The sequence below is a fragment of the Rhinopithecus roxellana genome, chromosome 19 (genome assembly GCF_007565055.1).
Source record: "Rhinopithecus roxellana isolate Shanxi Qingling chromosome 19, ASM756505v1, whole genome shotgun sequence".
Lineage (NCBI taxonomy): Eukaryota > Metazoa > Chordata > Mammalia > Primates > Cercopithecidae > Rhinopithecus > Rhinopithecus roxellana.
In genome coordinates, this window is record NC_044567.1 from 75673782 (window position 1) to 75695324 (window position 21543).

The following is a 21543-nucleotide window of genomic DNA, read 5'->3' on the forward strand; positions in this document are numbered from 1 at the left end:
AGTTAATTATACCCACATATTTCATAGGATAATTCACTAGAAAGAAATACCTATCTCATTAAAAGGTATCTAATTAGTCAATACCTTCCTAAACAAAGCATTCATGAAAATGAAGTGGGTAACAGATCATCATCTTGCTCCTGAATCAACAGATTTTCAAAGTCATTTCACTTCTTTATATCCTAAAAGATGATAAATGAACAGTCTTGATTTCAGTGCTGACACTATAGTGCTTTTCAGTTTTTGCTTTTGGAATGCAATACATTAAGGCACCAAAAGAAACAATATGAATGAGGATGGATATCACATATAACCTTGACATTTTCTTAATTTTTTCACTCATCTGGGGAAAAAAATAAGATAAATTATGCCCTCCTTGTCTACTTTCCATAACTTCAGAAATTTATGTAATTTTGATTCTTAATCTTGTCTTTAAGCAAAAGGAATGGCGATTCTGCATAAGCTGAAAACTGCAAATGATATTAAAGGTGAGTGTGAAAGCTGATGTGAAGCCATTGTAAAGATGGGGCTTAACACTTTGACGTACATTTTTTAATACCATAGTTACTTTCCCTAATTGTCTTGTCAGTTTCTATCCTCCATCTACTTGTCCATAAGGTGAATGAATCTCTCCAACTGTCTTTCTAAGTTCCTTGTGCCTTTATGGTCCACACCACACTGAATCATATGTGATTATCATGTATTTTATATTCTTTTCTAATGCTCCATTTGTGATTTTTTTTAATCTCTAAGAACACTGTAGCCTATTTGGTATCACAGCGCAATTTACAAAGCAGGTGTTCCTGACTCTGCCATTAAAGAAATTAATTCAGTTCATTGGGCTTTAGTGTCCTTAGCAGTAAAATAAAATGAGTGAGGACCTGGAGCACTGGATCACACCTGTAATCCTAGAGCCTTGGGAGGCAAAGGCAGGAAGATCACTTGAAGCCAGGAGTATGAGTCCAACCTGGGCAACTCAGCAAGACCCCCTCTCTATAAAAAATTTTAAAATTAATCAGATGTGGTGGCACTTGCCTACTGTAGTCCTAGCTACTCGGGAGGCTGAGTGGAAGGATCACTTGAGCCCAGGAATTGGAGGCTGCATTGAGCCATCACTGCACCACCGTACTTCAGCCTCGGCTAACAGAGAAAGAACTTGTCCCTATAAAAGAAAAATGAAGCGGGCATGGACACAGGAAGGGGAACATCACACACCAGGGCCTGTCCGGGGGTTGGGGGGCTAGGGGAGAGATAGCATTAGGAAAAATACCTCATGTAAATGATGGGTTGATGGTACAGCAAACCACGATGGCACGTGTATACCTATGTAACAAGCCTGCACATTCTGCACATGTATCCCAGAACTTAAAGTATAATTTAAAAAATGTGGTGCGTTGGGGGCGGAATTAGGTTGATGATCTATTAGTTATCTTTCAGCTTTAAAATTCTAGGACTAATTTCTGTGACTGAAAGGGTATCAATAAAGTAAAAAGACAACCCACAGAATGGGGAAAAACACTTGTAAATTTTGTAATTGATAAGGATCTAGTCTCCAAAATATATGAAGAATGCTGTAACACAACAATAAGGCTTGGCGTGGTAGCTCACACCTGTAATCCCAGCACTTCGGGAGGCCAAGGAGATCACTAGGGGCCAGGATTTCAAGACCAGCCTGGGCAACATAGTGAAACCCCATTTCTACCAAAAATACAAAAAAATTAGCTGGGCATGGGGGCCTGCACCTTGCAGTCCCAGCTACTGGGGAGGCTGAGGTGGAAGACTCACTTGAGCCTGGGAGGTCGAGGCTGCAGTGAACCATGATCCTGCTACTGCCCTCAACCCTGGGCAACATAGTGAGACCTCACCAAAAAAAAAAAACAAAAAAAATAAATAAATAAAAATAAGTAGTCTTTGATATAGTAGGCTTTTAGTGAATAATTGTTGAATTAATTTATAAATTAAGCCTTCCCTTTCTTTCCTTGTTTGTTCCTGTCCAGAATGGGAGGCAGTGTACTAACTTTTAAAAGACTAGGTTAAAGTCAAATTACGCTCATAATGAACAAATCCCCCTAAGCAGGAATAGGAAACCTCTAGAATTGCTGCAAGTGAAATGTGAAGCACTTTTAGGGGCCCAACTACATAACTAGCTAAGCCTTGGGTGCCAGAGATATCTGTCCTTAGCCATGATAGACTAAAGACACCCCTAACTCCTGCACTAGAGGGTTTACAATGCCATGAGACATGTCAGATCATGAATACCTTGGTTTCTGCTTAAAACAATCTTTTCTGTAATTACTCTTTTGAAATCAGTTTTCCCAATAATACTAAAGATTACAAGCCTATGAGAGTTTTTTTTGCCCCTCTTCCTAGGCTTAAACAATTAATGAAATGTTTCTCAATCACCATTCAGTGAAGGCAGCTGAGTAAAATATTTTAACTGAACAACTTTCAACTGCCTGAAGACTTTTTTTTTTTTTTTTGAGACAAAAGTCTCTCTCTGTCACCCAGGCTGGAGTGCAGGGGCGTGATCTCAGTTCACCACAACCTCTGCCTGCTGAGTTCAAGCGATTCTTCTGCCTCAGCCTCCTGAATAGCTGGGATTACAGGTGTGTGCCACCACACCCAGCTAATTTTTGTATTTTTAATAGAGATGGGGGGGGGGTTTCATCATTTGGCCAGGCTGGTCTCGAACTCCTGACCTCAGGTGATCCGCCCTCCTCAGCCCCCCAAAGTGCTGGGATCACAGGCATGAGCCACGAGGCCCAGCCTGATGAAGATATTAACATGAAAATATATTAACATAGAACTTGAAACAAAAATTCTCCCCCTTCCCTGAAATCCCAGCAGTGTCAAAATGTTCCGATTTTATAAATCACACCCTCATATACACCAAGGGTGCTGAATGGACCACACTGAAAACACACTTGCTGTAAGGTTGGAAGGAGCTCCTGGATCATTCTCTCCCTCAGCTTGAGCCTGAGCAGTGAATGAGGTCACAGTTGTGTGATGGAACAAACCCTTTATTAGATTCCTGATCTGACTGAAGCCCAGAAGTGGTAGGTAGCACGGCTTAAAAGTAGGTAAATATCACGATTTTGTAGGATTCTATGCTAAGTCCTTTTTTAAAAATCTATAATCTATGAGAATTGAAGGTATTTTTTTAAAGTAATGATTATTTTGAGGCATGGGGATGATTTCACAGCACCTTTCAAGTGCCTGAATTGTTGAGCCATTCCAGAGTTCCCAGCTCTGTGGTAGGTTTTCAGATTTTGAGGACTTGTAATTGATTTGTTTAGAAACAACTGCTTTCTGGGCTCTGAGGTGAAGACCTGGGAAAATGGATCAAATTCTAACCAAACATTCAGAGACCTTTTTTCCTCATGGTTGAATAGTATTCAATTATCCATTATTCCTAAGTCAGCAACCTAGTTTTCTTGTCAGTGAGCTATCAAATACACTCTACATTTTGAAAAGATAGTTGGAAAGAACAGAACAACAAAGGGGGAAGCCCTACCAACCCAGCTTCTGGTCCATAAGACCTCTTTCTCAAACTATGCCAAGTGGAAAGGCGACGGTAATTCACGAGTTCCTTCCGCGGTCTAGGGTAGCAGAACTGCATTGTATTCCACCCCCATTCCTACTGTTAACCAAGACCAGTTGGGTTTTTCCTCCCTGACTCCACCGAGGTTGCACGCATGGAGGCCTCGCCGCCGCCGCTGCCGTAGACGCCCGCCCAGGTGCGCTAGGTCGCCTCCCACCTGCTAGCTGCCCTCGGGGGCAACCCCTCCCCTCAGCGCCAAAGACATCAAGAGGATCCTGGGCAGCGTAGGCATCGAGGCGGACGATGACCAGCTCAACAAGGTTATCAGTGAGCTGAATGAAAAAAGCATTGAAGACGTCATTGCCCAGGGTATTGGCAAGATTGCCAGTGTACCTGCCGGTGGGGCTGTGGCTGTCTCTGCTGCCCCAGGCACTGCAGCTCCTGCTGCTGGTTCCACCCCCGCTGCAGCAGAGGAGAAGAGGAGGAGGAGAAGGAGGTGTCCAAAGAGTCAGACGATGACATGGGATTTGGTCTCTTTTATTAAATTCCTGCTCCCCTGCAAATAAAGCCTTTTTCCACATCTAAAAACAAAAACAAACCAAAAACAGTTGGTTCCCAAGAAGTGACAGGGCAGGGATGAGTCTCCCAAAAAGACACCCTGGGAAAAACTACTTACTACTAGGCAGGTATCTAAGATGTAAACAAGTAGGCAAATACATTTTATTCTTTGTCAATTACGACTTGAAATGCTCTACTGATTTCATAATTAAATAGCATCTTTAAATAACTTTTTCCAAATATTTCCAGAATGCTCATTATCTGTGTCACATGGCACCATTTGTATTATTTAAAGTGCACAACTAGATGATTTGGTGTATGTATACATTGTTAAATAATCACCACAATCAGTCTAATTAACATATTCATCACTTCACATAGTTACTATTTGTATGTGTTTGTGTGTGTGTGTGTGTGTGTGTAGTGAGAACACTTAGGATCTAATCTCTTAGCAAGTTTCAGGTATACAGTACGGTATTATTACCTATAGTCACCATGCTGTTCATTAGATCTTCAGAATTTATTCATCTTCAAACTTTGTATCACTGACCAACATCTCCCCATATCTCCTTCCTCAACCACCATTCTACTCTCTGCTTCTATGAGTTTGACTATTTTATATTACACATATTAGTTAGATCACATAGCAGTCTTTCTGTATCTGGTTTATTTCACTTGGCATTTATTTTTACATAGGATCAGAATGACACTAATTGAAGGGGAAGCAGCGACAAGCAACTTTGCTTGGAAATCTGGGAATAATGAAGGGGTGTTTCCATATGGCCTTCCAACTTTATGCATACCTCTAACTTGAGTTTGCATCTGTTACCATTCCTTGAGGCCCTAGACTTTTCAAACTCCAGGCTTTGAGCTGAAAAAGTTGCAAAAGAATATAAAGAATTAATCTGTAAACTGATTTCTTAATTATATATTCTGAATTCCAGACAGAGTCACTGGCCACATGGCAGTTTCAGAAATTAAACCAAAATTTAAGCTGAATCCTCTAACAAAGGTACCCATCTCCCACAGTAAAAGGTAAGTAATGAATGTATTAAGGGTGATAAATGTATTATGATAAAGAATTATTAGTGCTACAGCTCTTTCAGAATTTTGTCTAGCAGGTTTTCCAATCTTTACCAAGAAGCCCCTAAAAAAAAGAAAATTATTAAGATTATTGGCCGGGCGCAGTGGCCCACACCTGTAATCCCAGCACTTTGGGAGGCCGAGGTGGGCGGATCACGAGGTCAAGAGATCGAGACCATACTGGTCAACATGGTGAAACCCTGTCTGTACTAAAAATACAAAAATTAGGCATGGTGTCATGTGCCTGTGGTCCCAGCTACTCGAGAGGCTGAGGCAGGAGAATTGTTTGAACTTGGGGTACAGAGGTTGCAGTGAGCTGAGATCATGCCACTGCACTCCAGCCTGGTGACAGAGCAAGACTCCATCTCAGAAAAAAAAAATTATTAATATATTAAATACTCATAGAGATTATGATGAAACAATTAAAATACTCTTCAAATATTTATTATATGGTAAGTTTAGTTATAAAACAAAACATCGGAATTGAAGAGAAAGATTTTTAATGAAAAGAAAAAGATATACATCTTTTTTGATAGGAAGAGCAGAATTCTCCCTCCTGTCCTCCCAAAGAAGAAGCTGTTTTTATGTTAGTATACAAAATACTCTAGGGGGCTCAAGGAGTTATAAGTTATACCTTGAGATATTTTGAGTGCCAGTTTAAAGAAGAAAAAATTTAGAGGATCATAAAGAAGACCTGAACCCATAACCTAGTCAAAGTGTAGAAAAAGGGTCTATATTTCAAATATAGCTGGTAAACAAAAGCTGGTAAATCAGCCATGGTCTATATTTCAAATATAGCTGGTAAACAAAAGCTGGTAAATCAGCCATGACTGACCCTGGGCTAAAATTGGGAAGGGAGATTTGCCTGTGACATTAACAATAGCTTTTTCTCAGTCACCTAACAACAAATTTCAATAAGCAGCCACTAATGACCAAAAATGAGAGCCTGATCTATATTTTATCAGATCATAAGAAGAATATTTCTTTCCTCTTTCACAATTATCCATTTACTTTCTATTTTGAGTGTATCTTTTCTAGTGTCCTTGACTCTGCAAGCTATCTTTTGAGGTAGTGAGTTCCTTGTCACTGAAAGTAGTGAAGCAAAAACTAGACAACACTACGTGTAAAGGGAATCCTACATTAGATGAGAGGCTGGATTAGGTTCATTCCAAATGTAAGGTTCTTCAGTCATTTGAAACTTTGTAAAATAAAGTCTTTCTACAATGTTTGATCCAAGGTAAGGTTTGAAATTGTGCCATGAGTGTCTTTTTAAAGACAGGTAATAAGAACTTTACATTGCCTGGCCAGGCATGGTGGCTCACATCTGTAATCCCAGCACTTTGAGAGGCTGAGGTGGGTGGGTCACTTGAGCCCAGGAATTTGAGACCAGCCTCTACCAAAAAAAGATACGAAAATTAGCTGGGTGCGGTGGTACACACCTGTAGTCCCAGCTACTCAAGGGGCTGAGGTGGGAGGATTGCTTGAGCCCAGGAGGCAGAGGATAGGGTGAGCTAAGATTGCACCACTGCATTTCAGCCTGGGCAATAGAGCAAGACCCTGTCTCAAAAGGAAAAATAAAAAAGATCTTTACACTGCCTTGAATTCTACTTTCCTCCTGCTTCTTGAGAACATAGTATTTCCCTATCTACTGCATCTTTTACATCATGTAAAAGAAATTTGTTTATATTCAGAAATACAGATGGTCCCCAACTTAACAATGGTTCAACTTACCATTTTTTGACTTTATAGTGGTACAAAAGCAATACTGATCCAGTAGAAACTCAACTTCAAATACTCATACAACCATTCTGTTTTTCACTTTTAGTACAGGAGTCAATAAATTACATGAGGCATTCAACACTTTATTACAAAATAGGCTTTGTGCTGGATGATTTTGCCCATGTGTAGGCTAATGTAAGTGTTCTGAGCACATTTAAGGTAGGCTCTGTTTTTCACTTTTAGTACAGGAGTCAATAAATTACATGAGGCATTCAACACTTTATTACAAAATAGGCTTTGTGCTGGATGATTTTGCCCATGTGTAGGCTAATGTAAGTGTTCTGAGCACATTTAAGGTAGGCTCGGCTAAGCTATGTAGGTTAGGTGAATTAAATGCATTTTCAATTTACAGTATTTTCAACTTATGATGGGTTTATAAGGATGTAACCCTATCACGAATCAAGGAACATCAGTAAAATAAATATAAAATAACCTATCTGAATAAGGACAAACCCGAGCTTCAGAAATTACAGGTTGGGCACAGTGGCACACACTTGCCATCCCAACACTTTGGGAAGTAGACAAGGGAGGAACACTTGAGCCCAGGAGTTCAAGACCAGCCTGAGCAACATAAGGAGATCTTGTCTCTACAAAAAATAAAAAATTAGCTGGGTATGGTAGCATGCACCTATGGTTCCAATTACGCGGGAAGCTGATGTGGAAGGATTCTTAAGCCTGGGCGGTCAAGGCTGCAGTGAGCCACGATCACACCACTGCACTCCAGCCTGGACCACAGAGGGAGATTCTGTCTTGAAAGAATGAGAGAAAGAGAAGAAATTCAAGTAGGTAATAAAGAGGAAGCACCAGAAGAAGAAATCAATGTTAGTAAAAACTGAGAAAGTAAGACAAGTTAGATAAAATTCCACTTTCAAAAGTTAAGAACAGTTCTGAAACTATCACCTCCTTTTCTCCCAGGCCCCTCTTTGAAAATGAGTTGAATCTAATAAATGCTTTAGGGGATACTAAATTAATAAACCATAATAATTTTTTGTTTAACTACAATGTTTAGTATTTCTTCTAGTTTTACTTTTCTTTTTTGAGACAGAGTCTCACTGTGTCACCCAGGCTGGATTGCAGTGACGTGATCTCCACTCCCAAGTAGCTGGGACTACAGGCGCCCACCACCATGCCCAGCTAATTTTTTTTTTTTTTTTTAATTTTTAGTAGAGATGGGGTTTCACCATGTTAGCCAGGATAGTCTTGATCTCCTGACCTCGTGATCCACCCGCCTCGGCCTCCCGAAGTGCTGGGATTACAGGCGTGAGCCACTGCGCCCGGCCTAGTTTTACTTTTTAAACTGCTTCTTATAAAGCCACAAAACTACGAGATTTCATTTTTTTTTTTTTTTTTTTTTTTTGAGATGGAGTCTCGCTCTATTGCCCAGGCTGGAGTGCAGTGGCCGGATCTCAGCTCACTGCAAGCTCTGCCTCCCGGGTTTACGCCATTCTCCTGCCTCAGCCTCCCGAGTAGCTGGGACTACAGGCACCCGCCACCTCGCCCGGCTAGTTTTTTGTATTTTTTAGTAGAGACAGGGTTTCACCGTGTTAGCCAGGATGGTCTCGATCTCCTGACCTCGTGATCCGCCCGTCTCGGCCTCCCAAAGTGCTGAGATTACAGGCTTGAGCCATCGCGCCCGGCCGAGATTTCATATTTTTTAACCTTTTAGTTCTCCAAGTATCAAAACTAAAGACACTTGAAATAAATTTATAAAATTGATTATAATTAAATGTTTGAGTTAAGTCACATTTACTTAAATGTAATTAAATTTTACTTATCATATTATAAGCAAACCCAGTTTTACATGATATATTTTTGTGTTCTTAAACTAATAAATCACTTCAGATCTGTACAAAATATCTTGAAAGTATTAATATATTCCTGCCTTTCCCAGATTTTACTTTCCTGAATAAAGGAAAGGTCACCCAGGGTTTCAGATTTTCAGAAGTGTTCTCTATCTTTATTTCTCTCTCTTACACACACATACATATGCTGTTAAAAATGCAATTTGACAATTGTAAAATAGTTGTAAAAGTTTTTTAAAAAAGAAAGTTGTAAAATAGTCATAGATGCAAAGGTTTCTCTGTAAGGGTATTCACCACAACAATGTTTATACTTTTTTAAAATTTGAAACTCAAGGCTGAGAGTTGGAGCCAGAAAAAAAAGAAAATTGAAACAACTTCTATTTCTAACAACAGGAATAGTGTAAAGCATTATGGCCTTGATTTTTGGAGTCAGACAAATCTAGGTTTGAATCTCAGGTCTTCCGTTTACTATCTGTATAGCCTGAGACAAATAATTTAATTACTCTGAGCTTCTGTTTCCTATTGTGTAAAATGGGGGAAATCATAACTGATTTTTTGATTGTTTGTTTGTTTGTTTGTTTGTTTTTGAGATAGGGTCTCACTGTCACCCAGGCTGAAGCAAACTGGTGCAATCTTGACTCACTGCCGCCTCGACCTCCCAAGCACAAGCATTCCTCCCACCTCAGCCTCCCGAGTGGCTAGGACTACAGGCCCGTGCCACCACATCTGGCTAATTTTTTTTGTTTTTTGTAGAGACAGGGTGTTGCTATGTTGCCCAAGCTGGTCTTGAGCTCCTGGGCTCAAGCGATCCTCTTGCCTTGACCTCCCAAAGGGCTAGGATTATAGCCACCATGGCGGGCCTGAAATTATAATTTTTTAAGGGAGGGGTGTTGGGCATCCATGGCTGGATTAAATTATATTATATATAATTTTATTATATATTATAATTATAATTAAATTATAATTAAAAATTATAATTTTTTAAGGGAGGGGTGATGGGCAAGTTTAGGGCATAGGTGGATCTCAGTGGCCAACATTTTCTCACTGTTCATCCTGTAGCTATTGACTATCCTAAATAGAAGATCCCTTAGGATAGTAGACTGGATACATTGAGATGCTACAGTCATTCCAGTAGCAGAAACTGATGAATAGGACTGATGTCTGCTGGTTTCACATATGTAATAAATCTAAATATTTTCATATCTTTCCTCAGGGATAGAGACTTACCAGGATCTCTTCAATGCCAATTACAACACAAAGAAAAGAAGCTAAGTGCTTCACAAATGGCAGGTAATGAGAATCATCCTCAAAATTGAAGCATAGATAACAGCTCCTTAATATGTCTGATCCTTTCTTCTCTAAGAAAGATCTGAGATTTTACGGGTTGTCTACACCACCATCATTTGAGAGAAAGGGAATAAAACTTATATTTTTGTGAGACAGGAGGGAAATCGCTTTTAAATGGACATCTCCCTAGAATTTAGGCAGTGCTGGTCAAATAATTGTATTCAAAGAAGAACTTGTGGGTGTGGAAAAGAACAAATGCAAAAATAACAAAAGAACAAATATAAATCAAGTAATAAAGAACACAAACACAGCTATAGTCCTAGGATTTCTCAAAGAAAAAAATATAATGATAAAATGAACTACACTGGCTAAAGTTTATTCATCCAAACAACAAATATTTATTTAATGCCAAAAATATACTAGGCGTGGGAAACATAACAAAACAAGTCAGACATGGTAGGACCTGATAGGAAGTCTAACAGGGAAGACAGGCTGTTAAACCATGAACTTGCTAGGCGCAGTGGCTCACACCTGTAATCCCAGCATTTTGGGAGCCTGAGGCAGGCCAGGCCGATCACCTGAGGTCAGGAGTTCAAGACCAGCTTGGCCAATATGGTGAAACCCTGTCTCTACTAAAAATACAAAACTTAGCTGGGCGTGGTGGTGGGCACCTGTAATCCCAGCTATTTGGGAGGCTGAGGCAGGGAGAATTGCTTGAACCTGGGAAGCAGAGGTTGCAGTGAGCAGAGATCACACCACTGCACCCAAGCCTGGCCGACAAAGCGAGACTCCATCTCAGAAAAAAAGCCATGAACTTGCTGAATAAATCATTTAAATTACAATATAACACAAGTTATGATAGGGAAAGTATAGAGTGTTATAGGAGCTTAAAGGAAAGCCTCCTAATTTAGTCTTGTGAGGGAAGAAGGGGAGTCCCAGAGAAGGCTGAATGGCGACTAGGAGTAAATCAGGCAAATAGTGCTGAGAGGAGTGTTCTAGGCAAAAAGAACAGAATCTACAAAGGCCAGAGAAAAGGGAAAACATGATGCACTAGAAAAATTCAAAGAAGTCAAGTGTGGCTGTGTTTGGGTTGCGTCTGGTTTCTGGAGAGGCTGATGCTTTACCCCACTTAATTTAGAACCAATTTAGAAATTGACCCAGGAGACAGAAATGAATCAAAGAATCAATCGACTTTGACCAGCCCTGAGAGGGGCAGTCCCTCCAGGGCCAGCAAGGCCCCAGATAACAAAACATCAAATATGGAAACTAGAAAATGTGTTCCTTGCAGTGCTTAATCCTCACAACTTTCCTATGAGAGGTTAATTTGTTCATTCTACAGATATTTATGGAATACTTCAAGATCCCTAGCATCTCCCATCCTCACTGTCAATAGGTCTCCTTACTTTCCTGAAGAAAACTGAAGCAATCAGAGTAGAATGTCCATAGACTCTCACTTCCATGTCTACCTCCTTACCAGCATCTGTATCCATATACTCTGCCTTCCAACAACTTTTCCTATTTGAGCAATAAAAATTAATAATACAGAATTGATTATAACCCAAAGTATAAAATAAACATCCATGAATCCACACTGATAGAAAAAATGACTAATTTTTTTTTTTTTTTTTGAGATAGAGTCTCACTCTGTCGCCCAGGCCGGAGTGCAGTGGCGCGATCTCGGCTCACTGCAAGCTCTACCTTGCAGTTCACGCCATTCTCCTGCCTCAGCCTCCCGAGCAGCTGGGACTACAGGTGCCCACCACCACGCCCAGCTAATTTTTTTGTATTTTTGGTAGAGGCGGGGTTTCACCGTGTTAGCCAGGATGGTCTTGATCTCCTGACCTCGTGATCTGCCCGCCTTGGCCTCCCAAAGTGCTGGGATTACAGGCATGAGCCACCGCTCCCAGCCATAAATGACTAAATATTTAATAGGAAGAAGAGACAAATGGCAGAGGTAGCAATAGCTGGAGGGGGAAATGGGGTCACAATGTACTTTTTAAGGGAGAAATAGCAGAAGTTTATACAATAGGATTGATATAATAGAAAATGAAAAAATGATATTTCCATTACCTAAGGGGGGACCCTTTCTTAGGTAAATTCTTTGAATATGAGAGAGGGGATGAGTTCCAACCCACAAGGGAGGGACTGGTTCTGGGTAAGAGCATACAGTTTATTTGCAGTGCAGAGAGAAAGGAAGGTCATGCAGGTACAGGTGCTGGTCAGGAAATAGACATGGAGGTGGGAGTGTGTAGGAATTCCATTTCTCTTCTTCTTTCTAATCATCCACCCAGAGTTACTGTTTCTTTTTTCCATGGTATGTATCACCTTCTAAAATGGCATCTAATTTACCTATTTATTACATTTATATGAAGGCACAGATCTTTGTCTATTTAGTGTGCTAATATATCCTAAGCACTTGGAGCAATGCCTGGTCCATGGAAAGCATGCAATCAATATTTGTTGAGTGCCTACTAACATGCAAGAGATAATGGGAAAAACAGAAACAAGTCAGAGATAGTTTGGTTCCAGCCCTAGAGAAGCCTACCTTTTATCAAGGAGAAAGATGTTACCTTTTTACATTACACACTTATAGAGCAGGTATCATTATCTCTGTAGGAGATTAATCATTCTTATACATAGAGATGCTGAGACTTGAACATGATATGAAGTAAGTTTTATTCTGGTGTCATTTGGAATATATTTTGTTCGCGGTTTATTTCCTCATTCACTAATTTCAGAAAATACTTATCTAATTTTGGCTCCAGTTAGTGCCTTGACTATTTCTTTGAAAACCTTTGGATCCATACAAAACACACACACATATATATAATTTGGGTCCAATTTGACAAATTAGTTTTCTATTGCTGCTGTAACAAATTGCCACACACATAACAGCTTAAAACAACACAAATTTATTATCTCACAGTTCTATAAGTCAGAAGTGCAGGTGGGCACAGCTGGTTTCTTTTCTCTGTGTCTTATAGGACTGAAATTAAGGTGTTGGCCAGCTTGGCCTCTTATTTAGGGGCTCTGGAGGAGAATCTGATTCCAGTCTCATTCAGATTTTTGGCAGAATTCTGTTCTTTTCTCTTGTAGGGCTGACATTCCAGTTTCCCTGCTGTTTATCAGCCTCTTTAGCAGGCAGAGAAGTTCCTGGCTGATAAACCAGCAATGGTGGGTCAGGTCTTTCTCACGCTCTAAATCTTTCTGATTTCTGCCACATCTCTCCGGCTTTTAGCTATATAAGGGATCATGTAATTAGATCAAGCCCAGAAGAATCTATCTTAATTAAATGTACAAAGTCCCTTTTGCCATGTAAGATAGCATATTCATAGGTTAAGGGATTACAGTGTGGATATCTTTGGAAGGCCATCTTACTTACCAACACTTGGTTTTGCAACAGTTAGTTCATTCCAGTTCAAGTTCCATGGAAGGATACTGTATAAGAAATGTCTATTAAGCACTCATTTTTTTCACAATCCTTTTGTTAGAACATGATCTCCAGTCAACTATATTGTCTATCCTAGTCCTATTAGTGTATATACTTCTTCTTGAATAACTGTCTTGAATAACTTAATCCTATTTCCCCAGCTTTCCAAGATGCCTACAACTTCTTCAACAAGGACAAAACTGGCTGTATTGATTTCCATGGACTGATGTGCACTGTAGCTAAGCTGGGAATGAATCTAACCAAGCATGATGTCTATAATGAATTGAAATGTGCTGATATTGATCGTGAGTCATTTGGCTTCTCATTGCTTTTCCCATAAAAGATTTTTGTGAATATATAGTTTTCTTTTAATGACTATATAAACATGAGAAACAAACCTTATTTACTTGCCCCCATATATATATATATTTGTATATTTGCATATTTGTATGTTTGTAGACTATATATTTGAATACTATATACAAATATACATATATGTATATATCCATATATCTTTGTATACACACACATATGTATCCTTAAAGAGATACACACATATGTGTGTGTGTCTGTGTGTGTATGGTGTATGTCCCTTTAAGGAGATCAGTGAGGTATGTGTACAAGTTGTGAAATCAAATTAATCCTAGAAAATGGACTATTTGAAAAACGCTGTGTAGAAGCCAAGAGTGATTGTCTGATTTCAGTATCAAATTCAAGTTACCTGTCCTGATGTACATGGAAGCTGTACATGGAGGGTGCCCTGAAATAACAGATACAAAAGCAGTAACAATGTTAATAATGACTCATTACCAAGAAAATTCAAGACTTTTGTTTCTGTTTGAATCAAAATAGAACAAATCTTTCTTTTTCCATCAAGTCCTACCTACATTGAATTTTAAATGCCATAGCACTTTTGTTGGTATTTTTAAAGCATACAGGTAATGTTTTTAGTGAATATACTGACCAAATTATTAGTAGCCCAAACTGATATGCTGTGTGAAAAATATATTCAGCATATTATCTCCTCTCACTTCTCTCCACCCAACTGTCAGTGCCCCATTCAATCAACATCAGTTCCACCTGTCATTCAATGTCACTTAAGGTGTCACTTGCTTCTACTAACGGTGTCAAATTTTTCTGTTATTTCATGGAAACACACACATACCCCTCTAATAATACTCATCATCCTTCAATTTTAGAGGAAATGGAATACAGCTTGGGGATGTTAAAATAGGAATAATAGGGATGGTTATAGCATGGGAAGACAGGGCAGATTCCTTGCAAGCATGGCCAGGCTCTGAGAAAAGAGCAGGCGGACAGACTGCAATGGCTGGGTGCTCCTGGCTGGATGTTTACAACCACTGTTGCTTCTGTGGGCTGTGGAGGACTCATGTAATGGTGCTAAGACCGCTTCAAGAAGACCAGGGCTCACCTGAGCATATTTCCAATGCTCTTTTTTTGCTCAATTCAAATGCTCTTTTTTTAATATTAAATCATCCAGAGTGTTTTAATTTTTACATTTAATATATACTCTGATAATTAAAATACATCTTATCATTGTCCTGAGTTTCAGATTTTTGTTGCAGGAGATGGGAAGGTGAACTTCTCAGACTTTATCAAGGTGCTAACAGATAAGAATCTCTTCCTCAAGGCAGTGGGTGAGTAGAGACGTTATGAACAGAAGGCAGTTGGGCAGCTACAACTCACTGCACAGTAAACATCATTCACAGGCCTCCAGTTGGGAGACAGGTCAGGAAAGTGTAGTCTGGGATGTGAGTTACTTTTGAACTGCTTCTCCAGAACAGTATTTGCTAAACAAATTGGTACAGTATTAACTACATCAGGCAGGCACTTGCACTGTCTAAATGCCTCCTGCAGGAGACACTGCTCTTTGGTCTCCAGTAAGAACACTGAGTGAGTGACTGGTGTAGAAAAATTTGGCTGCTTCTATAATGTCTGAATTCTTTTTTTTTTTTTTTTTTTTGAGACAGAGTCTTGCTCCGTCGTCCAGGCTGGAGTGCAGTGGTGCGATCTCGGTGCACTGCAAGCTCTGCCTCCTGGGTTTATGCCATTCTCCTGCCTCAGTCTCCCAGTAGCTGGTAGTATAGGTGCCTGCCACCACACTCGGCTAATTTTTTGTATTTTTAGTAGAGATGGAGTTTCACAGCATTAGCCAGGATGGTCTCGATCTCCTGACCTCGTGATCCACCCACCTCGGCCTCCCAAAGTGCTAGGATTACAGGCGTGAGTCACCGCGCCTGGCCTATAATGTCTGAATTATTTACCAAGTGTATGCACTACTTTGAGAGGTATTCCTTTTATTTAAAAAAAATTTTTTCATAAAAAGAAAAATGCACTCTCTCATGTAAATCTAGGGTGTCGATAATTTACTGTTCTTGAAAAAATAGCTTCCACACACTGATGAAGCCTCTACCCTCAGTGCTAGGGCTGGAGAGTCTGCTGTAGGTTAGAAAGCATTAGTTAAGGTGTCACATGCTTCCACTAACTAATAGAAAATAATTTTTCTGTTATTTCTCCCCCAAGGTTATACATGATGTGTAGGTGTAGTTGAAATATTGTCATTAATCCCCTCATGGTTTGTTTATAAGTTTAACAGGCTGCCTTGGAAAAACTAATCATTATTCATGTTTTCTAGGATAAACATTCCAAATTCCGGCCGGGCGCGGTGGCTCAAGCCTGTAATCCCAGCACTTTGGGAGGTCGAGACGGGCGGATCACGAGGTCAGGAGATCGAGACCATCCTGGCTAACACGGTGAAACCCCGTCTCTACTAAAAAATACAAAAAATTAGCCGGGCGAGGTGGCGGGCGCCTGTAGTCCCAGCTACTCGGGAGGCTGAGGCAGGAGAATGGCGTAAACCCGGGAGGCAGAGCTTGCAGTGAGCTGAGATCCGGCCACTGCACTCCAGCCTGGGCGACAGCGCGAGACTCCGTCTCAAAAAAAAAAAAAAAAAAATTCCAAATTCCAAATACTGTATACAGTTTTGAAAATATATTCATTCATAAGCTATGAACTGTTCTTAGGATAAAGAGAAGTTATTTCTTACAAGTAGTACTATAGTAATGGGAGTTTGCCTAGGACCAGGAAATAATCATTAACACAAAATTCATGTTTGTATTAAAAATATTACTACATTTGCTTAGACGTTATTGAACTAAAAGTATTTTTTAACATTCCATTTTATTCTGTCTGCTCAGTAACCAAAATGGCCTTTCTACCAAATAGAACAGACTTTTAATGTTTTACTGTACCTCTAGTTCCTGACTTGATATTATTATTATAAATAGTCAGTAAAGACGTGGTCGATTTCTAATTTCAGAAGGTATTTAAAAATCTATCTTTTGTTTTCCCTCCATAGCTCCAGAAAAGGAGACCTGTTTAGATTTAGCTGGCAACCCAGGAATCCTATTGTTTGAAATCCTATCAAAGCTTCTAGAGACTTCAGCCCTACCCAGAAAGTCTATACTAGAAATAGTAAGGTAAGTGAGAAGGAAAGGAGCAAAAAACAGCCTTCTCAGAAGCATTATGAAGATATTAACATGGCAGTCACCTCTCACTAACATCCAACTCCACAGGGTCTGGTCCAAAACTAAGGAAAAGAAGGTATCTGGGCAAATGCCCTTGTGCTACAACGTGAGACCTTATTCCTTCATCTCCACAATCCTGCCCAGTTCTAAAACTGCAAGGCTGACCTCAAACCGCCTCAGGGCGCCACTGAGGACCTAAGACAACCAACAAATTTTAGCCTCCTCTATCTCAGGCCAAAGAATCCCAGCAGAACAAGACTTTTCCAGGAATAATTTTGGGTGGGCTTAGAAATCTAGTTTGGAATATAAGACGCTCTTGTTCATGCTGAAACTACCAGGGGCTCTTGAGATGAGGTACAGCAAATTCAAACCTCTGAAAGTAGCCTTTGGACTAGAGCGGAGCCAGAATTAGACTTGAGACTAAAGGATGAGGAAACATTCTCATCCTTTAAACCTTTAATTCTCATCCTTTAAATAAATAACACACACCAACTGTGTTATTTATTCCAGCAAGTAGTGCTGAAAGTAAATCACTTCAATCTATTTTTATCATTGTCTTATAGAAATTAAACAAATGTTGCTATTACCAGTTTTTTTCAGCTCATACTCCTTCAGAGCATTCCAGTCTCCACCTAGAGAGACTTAAGAGTATAGAATACCACCAACAATGTAAAAATATTCTGCTGCCCCTCAATAGGTAGTCTCTTTATACTCTCCTCTTTGTCAGATGTAGAATAGAGGATGCACAAAATTCTACTTTTCATTCCAACTCAAAGACACTTAGTAAAGTCTAATGTTGGTACACAAATTCGATACATGGTTTAACTTCTCGATCTCAGTTTCCTCATCTATAAAAAGGGAGTGATAATACCTACCTTATAGGACAATTGTGAGACTGATGTGTGACAATACATGTGAAGTGCTTAGCATATTATAAGAGCTCAATAAATGTTAGCTATTATTATCGTGTGGAAGTAACTAAACTAAGCACACACATATTATCTTGAAAATTGAAGCTTCAGCTGGGCGGTGACTCACGCCTGTAATCCCAGCACTTTGGGAGGCTGAGGCAGGCGAATCACAAGGTCAGGAGTTTGAGACCAGCCTGGCCAACATGGTGAAACCCCATCTCTACTAAAAATACAAAAATTAGCCGGGCATAGTGGTGGGCGCCTGTAATCTCAGCTACTCGGGAGGCCAAGGCAGGAGAATAGCTTGAACCTGGGATGCGGAGGTTGCAGTGAGCCGAGATCACTCCACTGCACTCCAGCCTGGGCAACAGAGTGAGACTCCATCTCAAAAAAAATAACAAAGAAAAAAAAGAAAATTGAAGTTTCGTTTAAAAAAAATTATAGCCAACCATCATGGCTCACACCTGTAATCTCAGCCACTCAGGGGGCTGAGATGGGAGGATAACTTAAGACCAGAAGCTCCATACCAGCCTGGGCAACATAGCAAGACCCCCATCTCTACAAAATTAAAAAAAATTAACTAGGCATGGTGGCGAATACCTGTAGTCCAAGCTATTCGAGAAGTTCATTTGAGCCCAGGAATTTGAGGTCACAGTGAGCTGTGATTGTGCCACTGCACTCTAACCAGGGCAACAGAGTGAGACCTTCCTCTAAAAAAAAATAAAAATAATTTTTTTAAAAAAGAATATACATATTATCGAATTTAATCCTCACCTCCCTAATGAGTATATACTATGATCACTCCCACTTTACAGATGAAAAAGCTGCAGCACAGGTCAGTTAAATAACTTGCCCAAGAGGGAGTTGTACCTATATTTTAGGAATTTAGTTCTGGAATTTAGATTCCAGAACTCATGCTCTTATCTATCTCCCTATACTGCCTCTCACACCCAGTAAGTGCTTAGGAAATGTTAGCTGATGTTGGCGTTTTTATTGTTATTGTGGCGTGGCTGTTACTTATCTGGTTATCTTATCTGGTTATTATTTATCTGGTCATCTTGCTATTGCCTGATACCTAAGGAGATTAAAAATGTTTAAGACATAGTATTTAATGTATAAATGGAGACATTTTGAGAGGCTAAGGTGCATGGATCACTTGAGCCCATGAGTTTGAGACCAGCCTGGGCAACCTGGTGAAACCCCGTCTCTACAAAAATTAGCTCTTTCTTTTTTTTTTTTTAAATTAGCTCTTTCACTCAGGCCTGTGGTGACAACAGGATGGGCAAGTGTCATGGACTTCATGCTGCTAGGAAGCCCCATAGTCACTGATGAGTCCAGAAGTGGCATGATAAACAGTACAAGAAAGCCCATTTGGGCACAGCCCTGAAGGCCAGCCCTTTTGAGGGTTGCATGAGAGGTGCTTCTCATGCAAAAGGAATTGTGCTGGAAAAAGTAGGGGTTGAAGCCAGACAGCTAAATTCTGCCATCAGGAAGTGTGCCAGCATCCAGCTGATCAATAATAGCAAGAAAATCACAGCCTTTGTACCCAATGGTGGTTGCTTGAACTTTATTGAGAAAAACGGTAAAGTTCTTGTTGCTGGATTTGGTTTAAAAGGTCATGCTGGGCTGGGCATAGTGGCTCATGCTTGTAATCCCAGCACTTTGGGAGGCCAAGGCGGGTGGATCATGAGGTCAGGAGTTCGAGACCAGCCTGGCCAACATGGTGAAACCCCATCTCTACTAAAAATTTTTAAAAATTAGCTAGGCATGGTGGCAGACGCCTGTAATCCCAGCTACTCAGGAGGCTGAGGCAGGAGAATCACTTGAACCTGGGAGGCAGAGGTTGCGCTGAGCCGAGATCATGCCACTGCACTTCAGCCTGGGCAATGAGAGCGAGACTCCATCTCAAAAAAAAAAAGGTGATATTCCTGGAGTCTGCTTTAAGGTTGTCAAAGTACCCAATGTCTCTCTTCTGGCCCTATACAAAGGCACGAAGGAAAGACCAAGATCATAAACTTGAATGTTGAAAACACTGTAGTGATGGGCTAGGTGTGGTGGCTCACGTCTGTAATTCCAACACTTTGGGAGGCCAAGGCAGGTGGATTGCTTGAGGCCAGGAGTTCGAGACCAGCCTGGTCAACATGGTGAAACCCTGTCTCTACTGAAAATAAAAAAATTTGCTGGGTGTGGTATTGTGCGCTTATAATCCCAGCTACTCAGGAGGCCAAGGCACAAGAATCGCTTGAATCTGGGAGATAGAGGTTGCAGTGAGTTGAGATCGCACCACTACACTCCAGCCTGGATGACAGAGTGAGACTTAGTCTCAAAAATAAAGGAAAAAAAAACTGTAGCGGTAAATTTTTGTATGCAAAAAACAACAAAAAATTAGCCACCATGGTGGCACACACCTGTTGTCTCAGCTACTTAAAGGGCTAAAGCAGGAGGATTGCTTGAGCCTGGGGGTCAAGGCTACAGTGAGCCATGTTCACCCCACTGCACTCCAGCCTGGGTAACAAAGTGAGACCCTCTCTCAAAAGAAAGAAAGAAAGAAAATAATAATTGTATGTGTATACACACACACACACACACACACACACACACATATGGAGAGAAAAGTCAGAAATATATGGATATTTAAATAAATATACAGAAGTAAATTAATTCAAAATATGTTAAATAAATGTCAAATAAGTGGCAAAGATAATTCATTTAATTTCCTGAGAAAGCAAGTCTTGATTTGATTAATGGTAGAATTTGATAGGTATTCACATAGTTGATACCGTTTATTGAACATATATTAAATGCAAAGCTCTGAGCAAGCACTTTACATACATTAATTTTTCCCTGGCTAATAACTGGTCTCCCTGCTTGCACCTTTGACTACTGCTCCCCTGCTCTGCCTGCTGAACAGCCTACTCACAACACTCCCTGTGCCTAGCTGACTCCTTGACTCCTACGGCACCAAATGAGTCTTCCAAACACTGCAGATCATATCACTCCTCCACTCAAAACCTTCAAAACCCTCCCATTTCCCTCGGAGTAAAAGCCAAAGTCTTTTTTTTTTTTTTTCTTTTTTGAGACAGGGTCTTGCAGTGGCACCATGATAGTTCACTGAAGCCTCAAGCTCCTGGGTTTAAGTGATCCTCCCATCTCAGCCTCCCAAATAGCTGGGATTACAGGTATGCACCATCAAACCTGGCTAATTTTTCTATTTTTTGTGGAGATAAGTATTCACTATTTTGCCCAGGCTGGTCTCAAACTCCTGGGTTCAAGAGATCTGCTCACCTCAGCCTCCCAAAGTGCTAGGATTACAGGAGTGAGTCACCACCTGGCCCCAAGCCAAAGCCTTTACAATGACATATTGGCCCTCTATGTGCACTGCATTCCCCTTTGACCTCTTTGACTTTGTCTCTGTTACTCTGCTCTAGCCATGCTGGCCTCCTTACTCTTCCTCATATACATCAAACACTCTCCCACCTCAAGGCCTTTGTTGCACTTGCTTTTCCCTCTATCTGGATACTTTTCCCCTGGGTAGACCATGACTCACTCAACTCACTCTCACTACCTTTGCGTCTTTGTTCAAATGTCATCTCAGCAAAGCCTT

At 40.4% G+C, this 21543-nt stretch overlaps 1 protein-coding gene, 1 non-coding gene and 1 pseudogene across 2 annotated transcripts in view; all 3 read left to right on the forward strand.

Moving 5' to 3' along the window:
- The first annotated feature begins 5045 nt into the window (after nucleotides 1–5045).
- The window catches only part of EFCAB3 (EF-hand calcium binding domain 3), a 38644-nt gene continuing 22146 nt past the window's right edge, over nucleotides 5046–21543 (forward strand). Inside the window, exons 1-5 of the mRNA XM_010380086.2 lie at nucleotides 5046–5134; nucleotides 9977–10053; nucleotides 13642–13785; nucleotides 15067–15138; nucleotides 16860–16980. Of these exons, the coding sequence (XP_010378388.1) occupies nucleotides 5061–5134; nucleotides 9977–10053; nucleotides 13642–13785; nucleotides 15067–15138; nucleotides 16860–16980 (488 nt within the window). The 5' untranslated portion in view covers nucleotides 5046–5060. The remainder of the gene's footprint in view (nucleotides 5135–9976; nucleotides 10054–13641; nucleotides 13786–15066; nucleotides 15139–16859; nucleotides 16981–21543) is intronic.
- On the forward strand, nucleotides 5186–5248 carry LOC115895013. Its single transcript, XR_004055223.1, has one exon. It is a non-coding gene; the product is annotated as a U7 small nuclear RNA (small nuclear RNA).
- On the forward strand, nucleotides 19218–19953 carry LOC115894872 (annotated as a pseudogene).